The 20,894-nt window shown below is 44.1% G+C and overlaps 1 protein-coding gene across 6 annotated transcripts in view; it reads left to right on the top strand.

Annotated features, from left to right (window-relative positions):
* Positions 1-20,894, top strand: part of ATP7B (ATPase copper transporting beta) — a 54,547-nt gene that overhangs the window by 19,905 nt on the left and 13,748 nt on the right. For all 6 annotated transcript variants that reach the window (XM_084826468.1, XM_084826467.1, XM_084826465.1 and 3 more), the window contains 12 exons: positions 1,951-2,196; positions 2,967-3,130; positions 4,374-4,535; positions 5,572-5,648; positions 6,448-6,622; positions 6,741-6,974; positions 9,303-9,394; positions 9,977-10,104; positions 12,078-12,232; positions 12,894-13,028; positions 14,926-15,120; positions 18,260-18,445. In XM_084826468.1, the coding sequence (XP_084682594.1) occupies positions 1,951-2,196; positions 2,967-3,130; positions 4,374-4,535; positions 5,572-5,648; positions 6,448-6,622; positions 6,741-6,974; positions 9,303-9,394; positions 9,977-10,104; positions 12,078-12,232; positions 12,894-13,028; positions 14,926-15,120; positions 18,260-18,445 (1,949 nt within the window). The remainder of the gene's footprint in view (positions 1-1,950; positions 2,197-2,966; positions 3,131-4,373; positions 4,536-5,571; positions 5,649-6,447; positions 6,623-6,740; positions 6,975-9,302; positions 9,395-9,976; positions 10,105-12,077; positions 12,233-12,893; positions 13,029-14,925; positions 15,121-18,259; positions 18,446-20,894) is intronic.

Below are 20,894 nucleotides of genomic sequence, written 5' to 3' on the forward strand. Positions count from 1 at the left end.
CCATGTGATGATGAATGAAATCCTGCTCTCTATTAGCTCTGGGATTAATCTCCCTCAAAGACAATTGGGCTATTTGGATTACCACGAACATTCTCCTCTGTGGAGAGTAATAAACAAATTAGCATAACATTTAGTTTGTCAGGGACATTTTGAAGGAAATTTGCAAACGAAAGTGTATGTACTTCAGTGGGCAGAGTGTTGGACTTAGAATATGAAGCTGTATCCTCCAATACTTCATTAGCTAGTTCTCACCTCAATGCATGAGTAATCCCAGAAGTTGCATGGAGTGGTAATATTTGTAGGTGTGCCAACAAATCAGTGTGCATTCCAAGAGGTGTGCTCCAGGATTTCTTGCAGTGTCTAGGACAAGAGTGGATACAAGACAGACCAAGGTCCACCAGTTTGGCCTACTAGACAGATCTTAATCTGATCTACAAGACACATCTTAGGACCTTAAAGGAGAGTGCAAAGTGGAACACTTAATGCAGTTTAGTTAAGGCGTAACTATTCTGTGTTGAATGATCCTGAGGAGACGTGCTTGTGTCGTGCATTTATAACACATCAGTGGACCTTGGTAGTACTCATGAAAAAGCAAGACTTTCATCATGCAAGACTCACTTCTTGAGAGGCTTAGCAGGGAGGGAGTGAAGATGTGTAGATGTCCTACTTTGAAAGATGGGTTTCCAGTCCTTGGTGATCCTCCCCACTCTCTCTGTCACTGTCTGTCTCTCTCGCTTACCTCTGAAGGGTGCCTTATCCATTCAGCCCAGTTGCAAGAGTAGAGGTCAGGTTCCTGGTGGGTAGGTGTATCTGGAGTCCTGAGGTAGAGTACCTATAAGGCTTCTGAAAAACCAACTGTTATTTTTCTGTCCATTTCTTTTTTATCTCCCTGGCTATTAGGCATTTTGCTTGTGCAAAGTACTCCGTCGCCAGATGTTTGTGCTCCTGATGCTCTAGACATGGAGAAATAATGGCTTCCTGCCATACATCTTGATTTATTCATATAAAATACACTGCCTTTAGTCCTAAATGGGCCCCCAAAGTGGCTCGTAAGCATACACTAACAATAAAATCAAACTGGTGATCTGTTTGCCCAGCTGAATCTTAACCCTGTCTTCTGTTTTGTCTGGGCGGTGAAGAAGTGAGGGGGCAGTCAACAGGGATACACCACTGACTTTAACTGGAATGTATTTTACACCACCTCTTTTCCCCAAGTTTAATGTTAAGCCATTATCAGGGCGCAGGACCAGCCCATGAATGAGAATAGGATTTTAACTAATTTCCACTCCTCCCTTGCTGCCAGTCCCACAATTTTACCCTGTTTTATCCCTCCTGCACTGGTGATGTTCTCCCGGGGTAAGGTAACAGGCAGCCAAGGATGATTGTGTGCCAGCATAGACTCCCTGCACCAGCATATCTTTGGCCTCCACCAGCTCAAAGAAACTCTGGAATGTGAATATCTTGGTCTGCCAGTGGAAGGGTCTCTCTGTAAACCTACCTTCTGTTAGTATGCAGTCATTGTGGCTTGGTCTATCTTCTCTGGATGATGCAACCATCTGGCAACGTTTTAAATCAAGGATGGGGAACATGTGGCTCTCCAGATGTTGCTGAACAGCAACTCCCAACAGCCCTAACCAGCATTGCCAATGGTGAGGGATCATGGGAATTGTAGTCCAGCAACATCTGGAGGGCCAGACATTTCCCACCTGTTTTAAATAGTTGAAAATTGTTGGCACCCCTTCCCCGAGTGTAAGGTAAGCACCCAGACTTTCCTTATGGGAGTTCTCTGGAAATTCTCTCAATTTATTGTCAGATTTTTCAGCAGTGTCCTACCAGTATGAAGGCAGTGTTTCCAAAGGAGTTCTAAGGTCCCCTTTTGGATAACTGTTAGCCAGCGTTTTCTTATCTTGTGCTGTTCACATTAATGCAATTTTGATGTTCTTATTATAGATACCACCATTGGGAGACCTACTGATGGAGCCATAGAACCCAGTGTGCCAGCCTCTTCTCCCTTGAGAAGTGAAGCTGCCCCAGAGGTGTTGTGTAGAGATGTTTTATCCAAGAAAAAGAACTTTCATCATGACCCTCCAAAGCTATCTGACTTAGGAACAACAGAAAAATGTTTTATGCTAGTCACAGGCATGACATGCACATCATGTGTATCAAGCATTGAGAAGAATCTGCAAAAGGAAGATGGTAAAATGGCTAATATCTCTTTACATTATTTTGTTCTCTCTTTCTGGTGTTTTGAACCAATGGCTTTCGATCACTGCTGGTTATCTATCCATCTTGCTTGTTTGTAGACATAGGAGGTGACTTAGAATCCTGCTGCTAGATGGGCAGTTCTAATTCTGTTGGAGTAAATATAGCCCTTTCTGTCTGTCTGTCTGTTATTTGTATGCTGCTTTTCAGGATACAAATCCTACCAAGGTAGTTTACAAGTAACATAAACATAACCAAATAATAATGAACAGTATTAACAATTTTTAAAACTAACATCATAAGAACTTAAGAGCCATGTTGGATCAGTCCAAGGGTCCATCTAGTCCAGCATTCTGTTCACACAGTGGCCAACCAGCTGCCCATGGGAAACTCACAAGTAGGATATGAGTGCAACAGTACCCTCCTACCCATGTTCCCCAGCAACTGGTGTATATATAGGCCCACCGCCTCTGATACTGGAGGTAGCATATCACCATCAGGATCCATTTATGCAGCACTTAGCAGTGATATGAGTATAGGTATGACTGAAAGGTTGGGCACCTCCATCATAAATCTCCTTGGAAGACAGTACTGCTGATTTCAGTAGGCTGGCCTACTTCCACATCAGGGTACCTAAAATGGTAGCTTGCATCAAATAAAAGCTGCTCCTTAAGTATAAGAATGAACTGAGTACTGCTGCCATGGGCAGGTTGTTGGGTGATTCAAAAAGTAGGTCTGTGTCTGATGCAGTTGTATTGTTACAGGAATAGTATCTGTCCTTGTTGCCTTGATGGCAGGGAAAGTTGAAGTAAAATATAAGCCAGACAGAATTCAGCCTCTTGAAATAACCCAGTTGATTGAGAACTTGGGTTTTGGAGCTTCAGTAATACAAGATTACCACGGTGCAGATGGCAATGTAGATCTTAAGGTGAGTGTCACAGAGTATACACTTGTCTGATGGAAACAGAGCACATAAACGTACCAGTGAAACAAGCAAACTTTACAAATAAATGCCAGGGTGAATGCTCCCGTAGTATGGAAAGAGTCCCAGGTAGATGTTAGCAGATTAAGCATTCATATTAATCTGGTGCCAAAGCTCTGCAGTCAGGAACCTCCAACAGTCAAGTTTCCCTTTGTGGTATAGGGTTTTCTGGGGTGCTGGTAGATTCACGTATACTGACCAGAATCCAAAGGGCTCCTTAAGTTCACAGAAGGGATTTGTGCTAGCCGCAAAGTGTAAAACTTTATTTAGGTGCAGATGCTTAAAAAAAAAAACATTTGAAGAACAAGGGAAAAAGCAAGGGGGTATGAGACAGCCATGTAATCTTTCTGAGAATGCAGTGGGAGGGGAATGAAAAGCTATAATTCTTCAGTACCCACAGATGTTGGAGAATTTAGTTAGTTAATGCTGCAATAACTGAAATGCTCCAGTCAGAAGTAGCGAAGAGCATATGTGGATGTGCACATTTTTACTAAATCCATTCCTGGGTTGCTGAGGCAGAGAGGTTTCTTTCTGTTATGAGTCACTAAGGGGAACAGCTGTCAGTCAGTGGTGGATCATGTGATCTATATGCAAACGTTCCAAGGTGTGCTCCTCAGGGGGTTGGACTCGATGGCCTTGTAGGCCCCTTCCAACCCTACTGTTCTATGATTCCCCGCACCTCCAGTTCAAAGGATCTCTGGTAGCTAGGCTGGGAAAGCCCTCATCACGACACCTTGGAGATCCACCACCAGGCAGAATAGACCAGGGATATTGAATCCCTTTCAGCCCGAGGCTAAATTCAATTTCAGAGACGCTTTTGGGGGCCGCATTCCAGTAGTGGGCAAGGCTGAAGGCAAAAAGGGTGGGACCAAACTACCCATGTATTGTAGCTTAAAGCTCTTACTGCCAGTACCTAAGCCGTGGGAGAGGCATGTCAACCTTTTAGAAGTAGGGGCAGGGGGGACAGCACAGGAGTCAGGAAACCACCAAACGAATGGTAGTTCGGGGAAAGGGGCGAGGACATATGGGGAACCCTGAGGGGCAGATTGAGATCCTAGGGGGGGCAGATGTGGCCCTTGGGCCTGGGGTTCTCCATCCTTGGAGTAAACAGTAGTGGACTAGATTGAACAGTGGCTTGACTGTACATAAGGCAGCTTCCCGTGCTAACACTAGCTGCAATTCTTTTTAGGTCCTAGGGATGACCTGTGCCTCTTGTGTCCATAACATTGAGTCCAAGCTTGCCCAGACGCCTGGCATTATTCATGCGTCTGTTGTTCTGGCTACTTCCAAAGCCCATGTCCGCTTTGACCCTGGAGTTGTTGGTCCTCGAGACATTATAAAAATGATTGAGGTAAGCTGTTTAAAAACAGGCATTTTTAAAAGCCACTGAATTTGTTGTGCTGTAGCCGCTAAGGCTGGTATGCAGAGGCCAGTATCAGTATGGTGGGCATTTAATGGTGTGTGGCAACTGGACTGCAGGTGGTGATTACTGAGCTAGTAAAACATTCTAGTCACATGACAGAACATCAGCCACTCCCTTGTACTTTTAGGAGGTTGTAAATCAAGATGGGGTCACCGGAGTGGCAAGCATGAACATTACCATAGGCATAATGAAGACATCCCTCAGACTCCTGTAAAGCAAAGCTGATACAAGATTATTTTACACAAGTGTTCCAATCCTTAATAACTTGTTTTGAAGCAGGCTGAAGTTCATTGTACTGGGTATTCAGAGTAAAATAATTTTTTGTAAAACCTAACACCACCACCAAAACCACCCCCCGGCTGCAAAATAGCATTAAAGGAAGAAGACAGTAACTATTAATGTGGTAACTGAGGAGGAAGCCTGAAATTTTAAATTTCAGAATTAACAACTACTGTAGGGGGGAAATAAGGAACATAACAGCAATTATTGCAGTAATCACTGTGAAACAATCAGGCAAACAGCTGTGTTCTTTTTAAAGGCTGTGTAGAAATTTCCTATCGCTCCAGTCTCTATTATACTGATACTCAAGAGATTCCAGAACTACGACATGACATCTTAAATTTCTAATATATTATGGATATAAGGTATCTATATAATAAAATTGAATTAGTGCTGAATTTCCTTATACTGTTTAAAATAAGGTATTATTATGCTGGTATTTTATGCAATTAAAATAATTTGTATTGAACAACAGCAGCTTTTCCTCAATTTTTGGAAAGCGTGCAGTCTACATATAAATTATGCCCACATATTTTGAAACGGTTCTACAGTCCAACTTTTGGGAACTTGATAAACAATAGAGCAGCATTTAGGGTAACATCAGCTAAGCCTGCTTTTACTTCTGTATTAGTGTGTTGTTGTTTCTGTATTTAGACTTATAGGCATTTTTTTCTGTTTTGTAAAGGGACTTGGCTTTCAGGCGTCTTTGGCTAAACGAGATCCAAAGGATCATAATTTGGATCACAAACAGGAGATCCAGCAGTAAGTATAGCTGCAGATGAGAGAGAGGTCTAGTTCACATGTCACACTAAGTCACCCTGGAGGGTAAGCCACCGTGGGTTGGTTGTTCACTTGCCAACCCATGTTACTCCTGACAGACAATCAGGCATGTGGCGGCTTGCCGTGGTTTCTTTCCCCCTCAGTCCTCCAGCCCACTCCCTGCATGTATTCCAGTGTCCTTTGTGTGGCAACCTGTCTTCTCATTCCTACATCAGGAAACTTCCCCAGCCCTCTCTCCACTCTGATTGTTACCCCTTTTTGGAGCACTTTGTTCACCACCTTTTAATCTGTTTAATATTTTTTGGTGCCTCAGAAGTATGCAAATAGGTTTGTATTTTTTGATCATTTTTCTTTCTCCTGGTCTATCAGAAGAGCACAGATTCGGCTGTCAGCTATGAGTAGTCTCGTTTTGTCAGTTTTCTTGTATGTTACAGCTGTCAAAGGAAGCACAGAAGTGGAGTAACATAAAAGGAAATTTCACTTGGTAAACTGGGAATTGAATTTGACCTGCCTGTGTAATGTAAAACTGTGCCTTTTAATGTACATTATGGCAGGTCTTTTATTTTTTTATTTTGATTATCTTTGTTTCACATTATACGGATGCCTGGAACTACCTATCTATGTGCAGCAATGAAACATGGAAGCAAAAATTCATATTCAGGGTTCAGTGGCTATTCAATTGATAGTGATATCAACCGAAATAGGCCTTGTGCAATATTTGCCTATTTAAGTTGCCAAGGAAAGCTTACTTTCTAATAGTGTGGATTCCCTACCTTTTCAGATGGAGGAAATCATTCTTATGCAGCCTACTATTCGGTGTCCCTGTTTTGATCTTAATGATTTACATGTTAATACCTGCTGCTGACCATCATGGATCAATGGTGCTGGAGCAAAATCTGATTCCTGGATTATCTATTCTAAACCTTCTCTTCTTTGTCCTTTGCACTTTGGTTCAGGTACGGCTCTAATCTCCCATTACGTCATTGGATATAAACCTTTGCCCAAAGAATAAAAGACTTGGTTGAGCCAACTAGAGTGAAAAATGTAGAGTTCTAAATGATTTTCTCTTGACAGTTCCTTGGTGGATGGTACTTCTATGTCCAAGCCTACAAGTCACTGAAGCACAAGATGGCCAACATGGATGTCCTCATAGTGCTGGCCACGTCTATAGCTTATGTCTACTCGTGTGCCATTTTGATGGTTGCCGTAGCTGAAAAGGCAGAGCAAAGCCCCATCACCTTCTTTGACACCCCTCCAATGCTGTTTGTGTTCATAGCTCTTGGGCGATGGCTAGAACACATAGCAAAGGTTAGTGTATCTTGAGACTGAATGCTAGAGGGCCAGAAGGGATCCTGCAAGCCATCTAGTCCAGCTTTCTGACTTGAAGAAGAAACCAAACCCTAAAGCAGGAGTGGGCAACCTGCAGCCCTTAGCCAACTCATGCAGCTCTGAGCGAGCAATCAGTTCAGACTTCTGGAAAGAGCGCTCTGTCTCTCTCCCTGCAGCCTGCTGGGTGGGAAGGACGAAGAAGGAGAGAGAGAGAGAGAGAAAGAGGTGTCCTGCGCCTGACCAGCATGTGGCCCCTGACAGGTGACCCCCAAGTGAATGCAGCCCTTGACAGAAAAAAAGATCTCCATCCCTATGCTAAAGGACCCCTCTCTCGCTTCTCCTTTGAAAAACTGCATGGAATAGGATTCCATAACTTCCTTAGGCAGTCTGTCTGCATTAGTCATTTACCCTGATAAATATCCTATTACAGTGTTTGTTGTTCTAACCTGTGGGAATTGGTATCTAAGAAGAGTCAGGCATCTGTGCTGGCACAGTTCCAACTTCTCTTTTACAGTTTTGAAGAGGGATGAATTTGTTGATCATTACAACGTCCTGCGATACACAGCCAAAATCTCGCATTAACTTTTCCTTTGTGGTTGGTGCCTATGGGACAAGCAAGTTTCTTTATTCCCTCCCTTGCCCAACGCCTTGCTATTTATGACCATTTTCCTGATGTAAAACAATGATTACATGGACAGGTATTTGTTCTTGTTCTTAGGGATTTATGCCCTGCTATTCCAGTTTCTGGGACGGCTTACATAGAATCAAAATTACCAACAAAAAACTGCCCAGTTTAAAACAAAAACATTAAAAATAATACAGTTGACAAGAGCAGTATAAAAGCAACCAGAGAGAAAATAAATAAAGCAGCATAAAAGTGATCATCAGAGATAAAACAGGTCAGATTTCAAAAGGTCTTTGCCTCGTGTTGAAATGACATCAAAGCAAATGTCAGGCGAGCATCCATAAGGAGAGTATTCCACCATCAAGGCACTACCACAGAGAAGTCCCTTTCCTTGGTAACCACCTGCCACACCTTAGATGGCAAGGGGCATCCGAAGGATGTCTTTTACTGGAGATGCTACCTGCTGCATTCACAGGTGGGGAGGGTGTGTGTGTGTGTGTGTGTGTGTTTTGGTGGGGTGTTTTGCGTGTATTTGTGGTTTGTTCAGTTGCTCAGAGTAACAGAACGATCATGGATGAAATCTTGGGCTGGATCATGGACACCTCAGTTGGCCATGAAGCTCACTTGGTGATCTTGCCAAGATCACCATCTTGCGGCCTAATCTGTGTGGTTGTGAAGATAAAATGGGATGTTCCCCATGTATTCTGCCTGAAGATACCTGGAAGAATGGCAGGATACGTATGATTGCTTATGGAAGTCTTGTGTGCATTGCCTTGAGTTCCATGGAAGAAAGGCAGGAGACAGACATAACTTAGGTGTGCGCTTGATGGACAGTCACTCAAGAGCAATCAAGATGGGCATGTAGTCACAGTAGGAAAACCAGATGAGTCAGATTCTAGAGTTGGCAACCAATGTCTAATACGATATCGCAGTAAAACTCTTACAAGTGCACCAGAATGAAGAAGTTCCCATACCCCCTTTTCATACTATTGGCTTCCAGTCCATAAGATACAAAGCCTTCTTCAGAATACGATTGGGTTCTGTGAATGAGGCAGTGTGACTGCATGCTAGAAGCCTCATCTAGAAGGGCCTATAGTTCAAGCAAACCTATGGGGATCGACAGTCACCTCTGAACTCGAGGGCGACCGCCTATCCACTGCAGGGTGGGAGGAGTGGTGAGGAACGCATCTCCTCTGCGCTCCCACTGCCCTGCTTTTGCTGCTAGACAGCCCATTTCGGCTGTCTAGCCATAGGAGCACAGCGTGGGGAGGACGGACGACACATAGGAAGTGTCATACTGGCACTTCCGACTGCCCCGCCCCCAGGAATGCCCCATTTCCCCCGCTCTGCACCGCTCTTCCGAGCAGGAGCACACAGCTGATCCATGCTGCCTACGAGGTGGTGCGGGAGGGGGTGCAGGTCGGTTCTCCAAGAACTGACCTTGGAGTGCAGGCTCTGAGGTCAGTTCCCGGGAACCAACCAATCTTATGGCTGTCTAGCCACTGACTGGCGGCCATAGGATTGCACCCTAAATGGATTCCCTATCTATGTGTCATTTGGAGTCACCCAGACAGAAGAGGCAGTGGAGGATATTTCACCTTTTTAGAGAGTGTGTGATTCAATGAAAAATGGAATAAATGTACCATGTTTGCCAATCTCAGTCATTGATCTCTGTTTCATAGAGTAAAACATCAGAGGCACTTGCCAAATTAATTTCTCTTCAAGCTACAGAAGCTGTTGTAGTTACACTTGGACCTGACAACTGTATCATCAGGTATGTTAGTGGTGCGGGTGTTTTGTTTCTTTTATGTGACAATATTATGAGCTCTTCCAATATTTTGGAAATCCAGTTCCGAAGTAGATTCACAGGATGGATGTGCCTGGCTTTTGGGGAACAGTGCTGCATTTGCTGTAACATACACACACACAATTGTGTTGTTGTTTTTAATCTATGTTTAATTGATTAATTGTTATATTTGGGGGCATTAAAGTCCAAAAATACATTATGAAATACATTATTCAAATCAGACAACCTTGTAGAGTTCTGCTTGCAACACTGTATTTTATTTGTGTCAGAAGAAGTGGAACATCTGGGGAGAAGAAACGTTGCATTGTATGCCATTGCAAAGGTAGGTTCAAGCTGTGAGGCATCCAGAAATCTTGACCCTGCCCAGATAACAGTAATATTGATTGTCTTTTTCTCTTGGATGACTTTAATGTACAAACGACCAAATGACAGAATGTGTGCTTTTGTGATGCTAGGTATCCATCCCTATTAAGATAATACAGTTTCTCTTGTCTGAATTGTATGGATAAAGTGGAGCACTTAATCTTCATGGTGATCTCTGTGCTGCAGAGAGGAACCAGTGCCTGTCGAACTGGTTCAGCGAGGAGATGTCGTAAAGGTGGTACCTGGTGGAAAGTTTCCAGTTGATGGAAAAGTAATTGAAGGCAGCTCTATGGCAGATGAATCCCTCATTACGGGTAATTTCTCTATTCTTAAATAGTTGTGCAGTACTGAATTTCGAAAGGACTTGGAGGAGATCAAGCCCTTCCATATGCAAGGGCTTGATCTCTGACGTGAGGAATTGTTGCTATGTGGGTACATCAGGAGAGAGAAGAAATAGATAATGGGTGAAATCCAACGTCATGCAAGCCAACTTCCCTTCCCTCTCCTTCCTCCTGCAGCCTCCCCTGTGCATGCCCCAAATCTGCCCCAGAGGGTCCCCCAACCCTCCAGAGCAGGGGGTGGTTGTGGGGAGGGGATTTCATCCAGTATTTTAATGGGCTGGTTTGAATGCTCTGCATCTTGACTATATCTTGTTGGCCACCTTAGAATGCACCATGCCCTAGCAGGTAACTGTGGGTGAAATCAAACAGAACTTGACCACAAGCTAATCTGCATAGTAAAATCATGTAAAAACAGCTCGTCTATGGGTCTTCTTCCCTACCCGCAGTCGGTATTTCTCCATTCCTGGTCCACTCTGTTGATAGTGGGTAGGATCCAATGGTGACCCACCACTGGTGGCGAGTGCTGCCGGTTCCCAGTGCGCATGTGGCCGGCTCCTACTGCTGGCGGTGGCAATGTAGTGCTTCTGGGGGCACGCCCCCAAACGACCAGAAACACACATTCCTGGAAGGCGCGACCTGTCTGTTCCAGAAACTTGTGTTTCCATTCGTTTGGGGGCTTTTGTCTGGAAGTGCTACACAGCTGACGCTGGCACTAGGAGCTCTCCCCATGCTGCCCCTGCCACCGGGGCTGACTGCGCCCACACCAGGGACAAGTGGTGCTCGCCATCAGCGGTAGGTCACTGCTGGATGTGAACATGTAGGATTGGTAGACCTTTTGTCCTTAGGAATTAGAAGTAACTAATTCTCTTCTCACATAAATGCAGAGTAAAGTTTACTTGCAAATGCTTGGAGCATTGGTTTGAAGTTGCAGTTTTAAATATTTGCAGTGGTGTATCATGCTTCAGTGATTCATAATGGGAGTCTTAAGGTGATGTGGAGGAAGATATCATATCATCTTCAGACTCTGACTATGCAGACTTTCTGACTACAACATCCAGGCAGCCATTTTTCTTTCCCCCTAGTTCCCTCTCCCCACTCAAACTGCTTTCTGTAACATCTTGCCTGATAATGAGATCTGGAGGTCTCGGAAGTTTGCACATTTTTTGTGATCTTTGAGTTGGCTTAATAAAAATATTACACTTTATGGATTTGGGTATAAGGTTGTAGGCATCTTTCCAGAAACAGCAATTGTCAGTATCCCCAACCGCAAGCCAATCAAAGTTTGATGACTCTGCATCTCGACCACATCCTTTTGGCCACCTTAGAATACACCGTGCCCAAATAGTTTACCGCGGGTAAAATCAAACAGACCATGATCACTAAATGCATAGTAAAATCACGTAAAAACGGCTCCTCCTTCCCTATCACCAACTTGTATGTCTCCATTCCTAGTCCAAGTTGTACAAGACTTGTTTAAAGACTTGCCTGGAAATTCAAATGTATAACTCTGCTAAATTCCCCAAGCCATTGATAAGAGAGGCTTTGGGGTTGATAAAAGGGAATCTATGTAAATTCCTCCTAGACAAAGGATTGTATTTAGCTTCTTGATTTACATAACTGCTGAAAAGAGAACCAGGTTGCTATGGGGAAGCAAACAGTAAGAAAGGTGAACAAAGGGTTTGTTGCAGGCCTACTGGGGTTTCATCAAAGAGCATATGCCTTTCATTTTGCTCCTTGATCTTCACCACCTTTGTTCATTGACAATGAGGCTTGAGCAAAATCAAAGTTGAGATAATACTCTAGTGTGGCTATTAGGTAATGCCCACCAATTAATTAATTAATTAATTCTTAATGAACATTTATATACTGCCTTCTTTTCTAAAAAGCCGTTCAATGGGAGAAGAGCTATTAAAAGCCGTTGGTTGATTCACTTTTTCTTTTTGTAGGGGAAGCCATGCCTGTCACTAAGAAACCTGGCAGCACAGTCATTGCAGGCTCTCTCAATGCTCATGGCTCAGTGCTTGTAAATGCAACTCACGTTGGCTCTGATACCACTCTGGCACAAATTGTGAAACTGGTAGAAGAAGCTCAGATGTCAAAGGTAAAGTACATCCATTTGTTGGCTTTTGGCCATTGGATCAGTGTGTTCCTCCTGGTGTTTGACATCTGTATTGAATGCAGTTTTTAAAAATTATGTAAGAAGTGTTAAAAAATAGACTTTGGGGTGAAATTGCAGGTACCTGCTCCAAAGCAGGTAGCTGCTCCACAGGTCTCCCAAACACTTCTGCCCCCAAAGTCTTGCCTAGATCCAAAGCCTGCTCTCCTGAAACACTTCTCCAAGCCATGGTCCACCCTTTCCCAGCCTGTAACTACTCCCAACATTGCTGACCATTGGCTTTGCTGGCTGGGGCTGATGGAAGTTGCAGTCCAACACATCTCAGGGACACCTTGGAAAAGGCTGCTCTAAAATTAAGCCCTGTTTTCTACGCGATGGGGCAATCTCTGGTTTTAAGCCAAACAATTCTGCCTTCATCCCCAGCTTGGCTCCTACACTCATGATTCACCACCTTAGAATGCACTGAGCCTTTGATTGACTGGTGAGTGCCACTCTTCCATTAGTTGGAGGATTAGGTGGTGGGAGATTCTGGCCGAGGAATGTGCCCCCATAAAGCAGATATATTTGTAAGAGGCTTGATAGCTGAGTTTTATGTATCCCTTTGTGTGATGCACAAATATAAAGCTACTATTTTCTCAACTTACAGGCACCCATTCAGCAGCTGGCTGACAAATTTAGTGGATATTTTGTCCCTTTCATTGTTATCATTTCAACTGTAACTCTGGTAACATGGATCGTCATTGGATTTATGCACTTCGATGTTGTTCTGAAATACTTTCCGGTAAGTATAATTGATTAATTAATTATCATTATATGCATCTCACCTTTCATGACACAAATCCTTCCAAGGTGATTTAAAAAATAACATCAAAATACATTAATAAAATCACAATAAACAATACCAAAATATAACAAATCATCAGGATCCTTCCCACAGGGCAGCTGGTGGTAGATGGCCCTGAGGGTGGGGGGAGCAGTTTGGGGGGGACAGTTCCACTGGAACAGGAGAAGGTGCTTACTGTTATCATTTCCTGACTCCCATCAGCCATCATCTCTGTGCATGGAATGCAATGCCAACTTTGCATATACCCCCATGTCACAGCTTCTCAACATTAAGACAATTTATAAAAATATAGATGCGGTTCGCACATAATGACAACCCAGAATATGGGTTGAGTATGGGTTGTTGTTGAATAGTGGGTTGTCATTACATGTGAACCCTGAACTATGTTTTAACTATGGGTTGTTAACCACGAACAACCCAGGAAGAGAACCTGTAGTTGTTGGGTTGTGAACTCTAGGTTGTTTGTGATTAACAACCCATAGTTAGACCTATGAGTTCACCGTGCAGAGTTCACACGTAATGACAACTCACAATTCAACAACCCATGATTCAATTACAACCCATACTCAACCAATACTCTGGGTTGTTGTTACGTGCAAACCAGGTGTATTTGTATAATCTAAGCCAGACTTCCCCAATTTGGTGTCCTCCAGATGTGCTTGACTACAACTCCCACAGCCCTCAGCCAGCATGGGCATTGCTGTGCTGACAGAGTTGTGAGATTTGTAGCCGATGGGTGGGGAAGACTAATCTAAAGTAAAGTTGCTCTGGAGCATGTCAAACGGTTTTGCTCTCTGCTGCTCTGGAGAGGGGGCTGGCAAAAAGTGTAGGAATAATGGATTCTTTCCCATGTGAAAGTTAGCTGCTTGCCAGATATCACCTGAGGAAACGCTGCAGTGAAGGCCTGGGATTGATCAGCTCAGTGGTGGAATATTATCCAGCTTGGGCTGCCAAGCATCCCTGAGTTTGCACGCTATTTTAACTGTTTTATTGTTTTAGATTTTAAATTGGTATTAGCTAGCTTAATGATTTAATATGTTTTTAGCTATTTAAATTATTTATTGTTTTACCCTGTTTAAATTTATTTTATCTGTAAGCCCTGAGATCCCAATGATACAGGGGAGGATACAAATGTTTTAAATAAATGAGTGAAATAAATATGAGATTTGACATGATAGTGAGGGAAAACTGTGTGGACTGGGAAGGTTTAGATGAGAAATAAGCTATTTGGGGGCAGCACAGTCTTCAAATACCTGAAAGGCTGCCATAAAGACAAGGGAGAACAGCTGAGGTTGGTCCAAAGAGGAAATAAGCATATCTAAGTCACTGGAAAAGACCCTGATGCTGGGAAAGATTGAAGGCAAAAGGAGAAGGGGACGGCAGAGGATGAGATGCCTAGATAGCATCACCAATGCAATGAATATGGACTTGAGCACGCTCCGGGAGAGAGTGGAGGACAGGAAGGCCTGGCGTGCTATGGTCCATGGGGTCACAAAGAGTCGGACACGACTGAACGACTGAACAACAACAACAATATATTGGGAAGAGGCAATGCTTTCTAATTATAAACTGGGCAATTCCAATGACAGAGTACCCTTCCTTGGGGAAATTCCCAGACCTGGTTTCCCTGTGCGTGCTATTCAGTAGAAGGATTAAATGTTCAAGCATTAATACAGTGATCACTCTCCAAAGCTACAGTACAGATTGTGTGTTTGTGTGTGCCCGCTCTGATTTTATTAGTATTTACTATTGGCTGAATGTTGCTAATGTTTACTGCCTTTTAAGTTGACACTACGTTTCCCTTGTGAGCAAACATGTCTCTTTTTCCTTCTAGCATCACAGTAAGCACATCTCGAGAGTAGAAGTCATCCTACGATTTGCTTTTCAGACCTCCATCACAGTGCTGTGCATTGCATGCCCTTGTTCCTTGGGTCTGGCTACCCCGACAGCTGTGATGGTGGGCACTGGAGTTGCTGCACAGAATGGTATTCTCATCAAAGGTGGGAAACCCCTGGAAATGGCACACAAGGTTAATATTGGCATTGCTAACTCACACCTATTGCTGTTCAGTCCCATGCTGGGAATTGGTAGCCATAACCTTGTGTCACTGTTTTTTGAAACAAATACAGTACAAGCCTATGCATGTAAACCCCATAGAATTAAATGGGGCTTAATCTCAAGTAAGTGTATAGGATTGTAGCCTTAAGCTGCAATCTATAGAAGGAGTTCTCTCCCAGATGTTTAGAAGGCAATTTTTATATCTGGAATAGCACCACCTCTTGGTCTTCAGAAAGATAAAAAGTTGGGGAAAGTTATTGAGAAATGTTGTCTGGGATAAAAAAAAACACCTCAGGTTAAACTGAACACACTGCAGGCTTCAAATAGGAAGAAGGTTTGGCTTTTCCTTGTCTTCTATCTTAGTTTAAAGCAGCTCCAACCATCTTATTTGAAATTCTTAGATGATAAGATCAATAAGGACTCTCTGTTAGAACAAGAATTGATAAGAGTAGCATTGGATGTTCTTCCTTGGCTGAAGACAGATGTGGCAGAAAAAAGGGCCAAAAAGTAATTACAACGCTAATATTAAACACATGGGCTAAACATAAGAATTTAAGCCCAGGTATTTCACTTTTGGCTTCAGTTTTCAGGCATGATAAATGTGGTAAGGTGGGTAGAGTATCTGAACAGTGGGAAAGGAATAACTGATAAATGTAAGGATCTAATGTTGGATTCAGGATTAGTCTGAAGGGAACATTAGTCTCCTTAGTAGAGTACATGGGTGGATTCCTCCTGATACCCATATTTTCAAGTCACTTTATTATACAAGGATTAGGAATATAGCAACTTAGGCAATGGACTCTTTGAGAGTCACTATTGGCAAAATATTCAGAAATAAACAAGCTTGCTCTTGTATCTATCAGATTATACGATTATGCATTTTTTTTTAAAGAAAATAAACAAGAATCTTACAGATGCCTCTGGGAGAAGGGTCTTGTATTCTCTGTCCTGGAGATGGTATGGCAGATAATATATGATAGAAACCAGGGGCGTGCAGCCTGCAGCCACATGCAGCCTTCAGTTGTTCCTGGTACAACCTGCAAAGCTTGTGGTACCCCATTCACATTTTCCCCACAGCCCCGTTGATCTGCCCACCAGCTTCTTCCCCAGGTTCTGCCCACTCTCCCAACAGAGAAAAGCTCTTCTCTCCGTTCAGCAGCTGATTGGAGATGAGAGCTTTTCCCTGCTGAGGAGAGTGGGCAGGGCCTGAGGAAGAAGCTGCTAGGCGATTCAGCCCTGCTTACTTCTGAGGTTTGTCCTGCAGAGGCTTGTCCTGCTTAATTCTGAGTAGACATATAGAGGCTTGATATTTGGGGTGCTATTTCAAAGTGCTGCTGAGTGATACAGGAGCTGTTCACATGCTAACCCCCATTCAGTGGTTGAGTGTGGGCTGTTTTGAACTGTGGGTTGTTTGTTGTCTGAATGCAGCACATTTTCCGCAGGGGGAGTTATGTTGTCTGAATGCAGCCAGGGTGGCTTGTTAACCATGCAGTATGGCTTGTTAACCACCCTGATAACCCAACAACAAACCATTTTCTCGAACAAGGGGGCTTGTTCAAGGAAATATGTCACACTGCATGGTTAACAAGCCACCCTGATTGGTTTCAGACAACACGGTAACCCGTGGTTCAACAAACAAGCCACAGTCCAAAACAACCCACACTCGACCACTAAATGTGAGTTAGCATGTTGTGAACAGCCTTGCTTACTTATGAGTAGAAAAAGGTTCCCCACCGTGCTAGTGGTGGGGAAACAAAATGTCCCACTAGTGGTGTGTGCGTGCGCATGCCGAAAAGGTTGTGCATCCCTGTGTTTTTCTGTTAGCACACCTTTTCAAAGATGCCTTATTTAAGATTCTCTATAGGTGGTATATGACACCTCAAAGATTAAACAGGATCTTTAAAGCAAACATGTTGGAAATGTGTTGGATGTTGGAACTGTAGATTAATGGATGCAGATCTGTCTCCAACATGATGCCTGCCAGACTCCTTGCCCCTCCTATTTTAAGATTCTTTTAAATTCTTAAGATCGGGGGCTCAGCATGCTGCAAAATGAAGTGCTGTCTTCCGGCGCCGTCTTTATTTGTATCCAAAAGAGTGGTTTTGTGTTTTGAAGCTCAGACCCCCCCACCTCTGCCTTGTACTTAGGCAAGTGGCTTTTCTTTTCATCTCACCAGTTTCCCTTCTGGGAAATGAGTATTTGTGACCAGCCATGCCCATTATGGCACCCGTTTTATGAATGGGCAAGCCCCCTATGGCAGCCATTCTGTGAGTTTTGCTTGTGGGTTTCCATGCGCAGCTGGTTGGCCAGTGTGTGAACAGAATGCTGGACTAGATGGACCCTTGGTCTGATCCAGCAGGGCTCTTCTTATGAGTGCACCTGCAGCTCTCAAAATTCCAAATTTGCCCACTGACCCAAAAAAGGTTGGGAAGCCCTGTGTATCGTATGTTCTGAAGCTGTGCTAAAGTCCAAATTCATTGGACCCAAGTCTTGTATACAGTTACATTTGTAATGAGGCTTTGCTTGTGGTTTGATGCACTAACAATGCTGTTGATGTACCTAACAAAGAATATGAGAATTTTATAGTTAATCTTTTGTTAACAGCCAGGATAGTACTTGCTTAGTATTGGGGGGAAAATGAGCAATCCCTGCTCTTAGAGTGTAGTTACTTAAGGTACCGGAAACAGCACAAATGGATAAATTAAGAGAAGAAATGGTAAAATTATGAAAATTGAATTCCTTTCTAAATGGCATCCCTTTGTCAAGCACTGGAAACATCATTTTGAACTAGGGCGTTTAGATGCTTTTGTATTTGAACAATAGTATACTTGCACGTTTAATGGTATGTTTTATAATATCGCCTTTAAAAAAAGTTAATTTTCTATGAGGTGGGGTTTATGTTCACATTTTTGCCATCTATGAGGATGGGAGTTTGGCCCCTTCCCCAAATGCGGGGGGGAGACACCACACCAGCGAAGTCTGCGGCAGCTCTTTTCATGCACCACTCTGTAAATAACCCTATCCTGTCTAGCAGACAGAAAATAAACTCTTTTGGCGTTTCAAGTTAAAACATATTCTACTCGTGCTTTTTAAAAAATTATTTCTTGCAGGTAAAGACTGTGATGTTTGACAAAACAGGGACCCTCACCTATGGCGTTCCTCGAGTCATGAGAGTCCTCTTGCTAGGAGACACGGCAGCTACCCTTTCTCTGAAGAAGTTGCTTGCTGTTGTTGGCACTGCAGAAGCCAGCAGTGAGCATCCTCTAGGAATGGCCGTCACTCGATATTGCAAAGAGGTATTTTCACCGGCATTTAATCCTGGCTGAGAGGGCAAGTTCTACGGTGGCGTGAAACCAGTGGTGTAATAAAGGGCAATTGAGAACACCTTTTCTCCTAGTCCAGCCTTCCCCAACCTGGTGCCCTCCAGATGTGTTGGACTACAACTCCCAGTGCCCCCAGCCAGCATGGGGAGGGCCGAACTAGTCACACAGAACTTCTGGAATGAGAACTCCTGTAACACTCTGCATGGGCCAGGGAACAGAGGGGACCACATTGCTTCCTCCAAGTAGATTGCTCTCCCCCCTGGGGTGGTGCATGGTGAAAGCCAACACAGGAAACCATTCCCTTCAGCTGCCACAGCTTATTCGAAGAGCTGAGAGGTGGGGAAGTGAGCTGGCAGCCTTCCCCTGCCCCCACCGCTATGCTCTTCAGACAAAGGGTAGCTATGGCTCCTAGGATCAGCTCCTCCAGTACTGTTTGCTGGAGCCATCTCCACCCTCTCTTGTGGCAAGGGCAGCCCACCTCCAGCTAGGCCCCAACGCACGCTTTCCTCCCAGTTATGTCCGTGTATCCCATTGAGACCTCCTGGGCGGAGCACTGTAGTATTTATTTATTTATTTATTTCCTTCCTTCCTTCCTTCCTACACCGCCCATTAGCTGAAGCTGTCTGGGCGGTTGACAACAACTGCTTCTTTATTAGGCAGACGTGTTGGCTGCTTGCTTTGTTCTGCACTGATATACAGAGAGGCAGCAGAAGCCCTCGAGAGGCTTGGCGTGGAACATACACAACGAGTACAGTGACAGTGGTACATCTGGCCAGGTCTTTGTGCAGCAATCTGACAGGACGTGGGCTCCCCCCTCTCCCACACTTGGTCTCGAGGGTCACTCCAGGGTGAGCACAGCCAGGGATCAGAGACTGTCTCCTGACAGGCTGCTGCACAGCGACCGGATTAGCTGCATTCTCCCTCCCATTTCACCTGCAAGAGGGCTTTGAGCCAAGCGAGGCAAGGAGGCGGCATTCCCTGAGGGTGCTGTGCGGCAACTGGCCAGGGCAGTGCCTCTTCTATTTCACCTGTACTTGGTCTAAGCGATGTGCCCATATGAGCAAGGTGAGGGCCCATGCTTGGGAGGTGAACTGGAAGGGGTGGATTGGTGATGTGGAGTGAGAGGGAATCAGGGCTGGAGCTCTCTAATGCCTCTTGGGAGGTATTTCCCAGGTTTACTCTAAGTTTGTGTGCACAGCCTACAAGATTTTCCAGCATTCAGGAGTTTTCTTGGTCATCGAGAAAATCCTGAAGGCCTGCAAGGGTCATAGTTCGGTTCAGAAGCTGCGGCTCGTGCCAAAGGCAACGGCAAGATTGTTAACAGGGACCAGAAGGTTCGAACATATAAGACTGACTCTGACCTGCTTACATTGGCTGCCTATATGCTTCCGGGCTCAATTCAAGGTGCTGGTTTTAACCTATAAAGTCCTTCATGGCTTGGGACCACAGTACCTGACAGCACGCCTCTCCCAAAATGAACCTACCTGTATACTATGTTCAGCATCTAAGGCCCTCCTCTGAGTACCTCCTCCAAGGGAAGCTCAGAAGGCAGCAACAAGGGAGAGCGCCTTCTCAGTGGTGGCCCCCCATCTGTGGGTCAAGCTCCCTGATGAGGTCTACCTGCGGCCAACATTATTATATTTTCAAAGCCAGGTTAAGACCTCTTTTCCCAGGCATTTGGCAGCACGTGTTGAATTTTAATCGGTCCTGGATGTGTCTTTAGTTATGTCTGATAGTTCAATGTTGTTTTTAATTATATGTTGTTTGTGTATATTGTTTGTGTGCTTTTGTGTGCTTTTTTGTAAATGGCTTTTAAACTTTTTATATTGTATTTAATATTTTAACTTTTGTAAGCCACCCAGAAAGCTTTGGCTATGGGGCGGTATAAAAATGCAATAAATAAATAAATAGTTCAGCGTGTGTGCTAATGCGCACACAAACACACGGTGAATTGAACACTGATGCAGTAGCCTCTTGACCCCTGCCATACCACACGGTCACTCAGTCGGTGCTCTGTTCAGCCATCTACTGGAAGAACCAGTTTTCCCTGGGATCAAGCCTGAAGAGAAGAGTGTCTGTAGAACATATGGTGTGTGCGCTTTCCTAATGGGCTCGCACGTCACGTTACATGCATCTCCATGCAGCTTTTATTTCAAGCCAGATTAGCACTGCAAACTGACTTTAAGAATAATTTTACACTATAATTCAAAATAAAGAGGCTGTAATATTTATTCTACAAGCTTTTTAAAAGTTTGGCTAGATGTCACGGGCTCCCCCAAGGAAACCTGGTTGTCACAGTTTTGAGTTGGGTTTGATCTTGGGGTATCTTAGGGGAACCCATTCAGGTTTATACTTTGGACATGGCCTTGGAATGCTGGCATAGAGAATAAGAGAGAATTCTAATGTACTTCCATTTGTGCAG

This window comes from Heloderma suspectum, chromosome 1, assembly GCF_057233095.1.
Source record: "Heloderma suspectum isolate Gila_16-S chromosome 1, 16-S_ref, whole genome shotgun sequence".
Lineage (NCBI taxonomy): Eukaryota > Metazoa > Chordata > Lepidosauria > Squamata > Helodermatidae > Heloderma > Heloderma suspectum.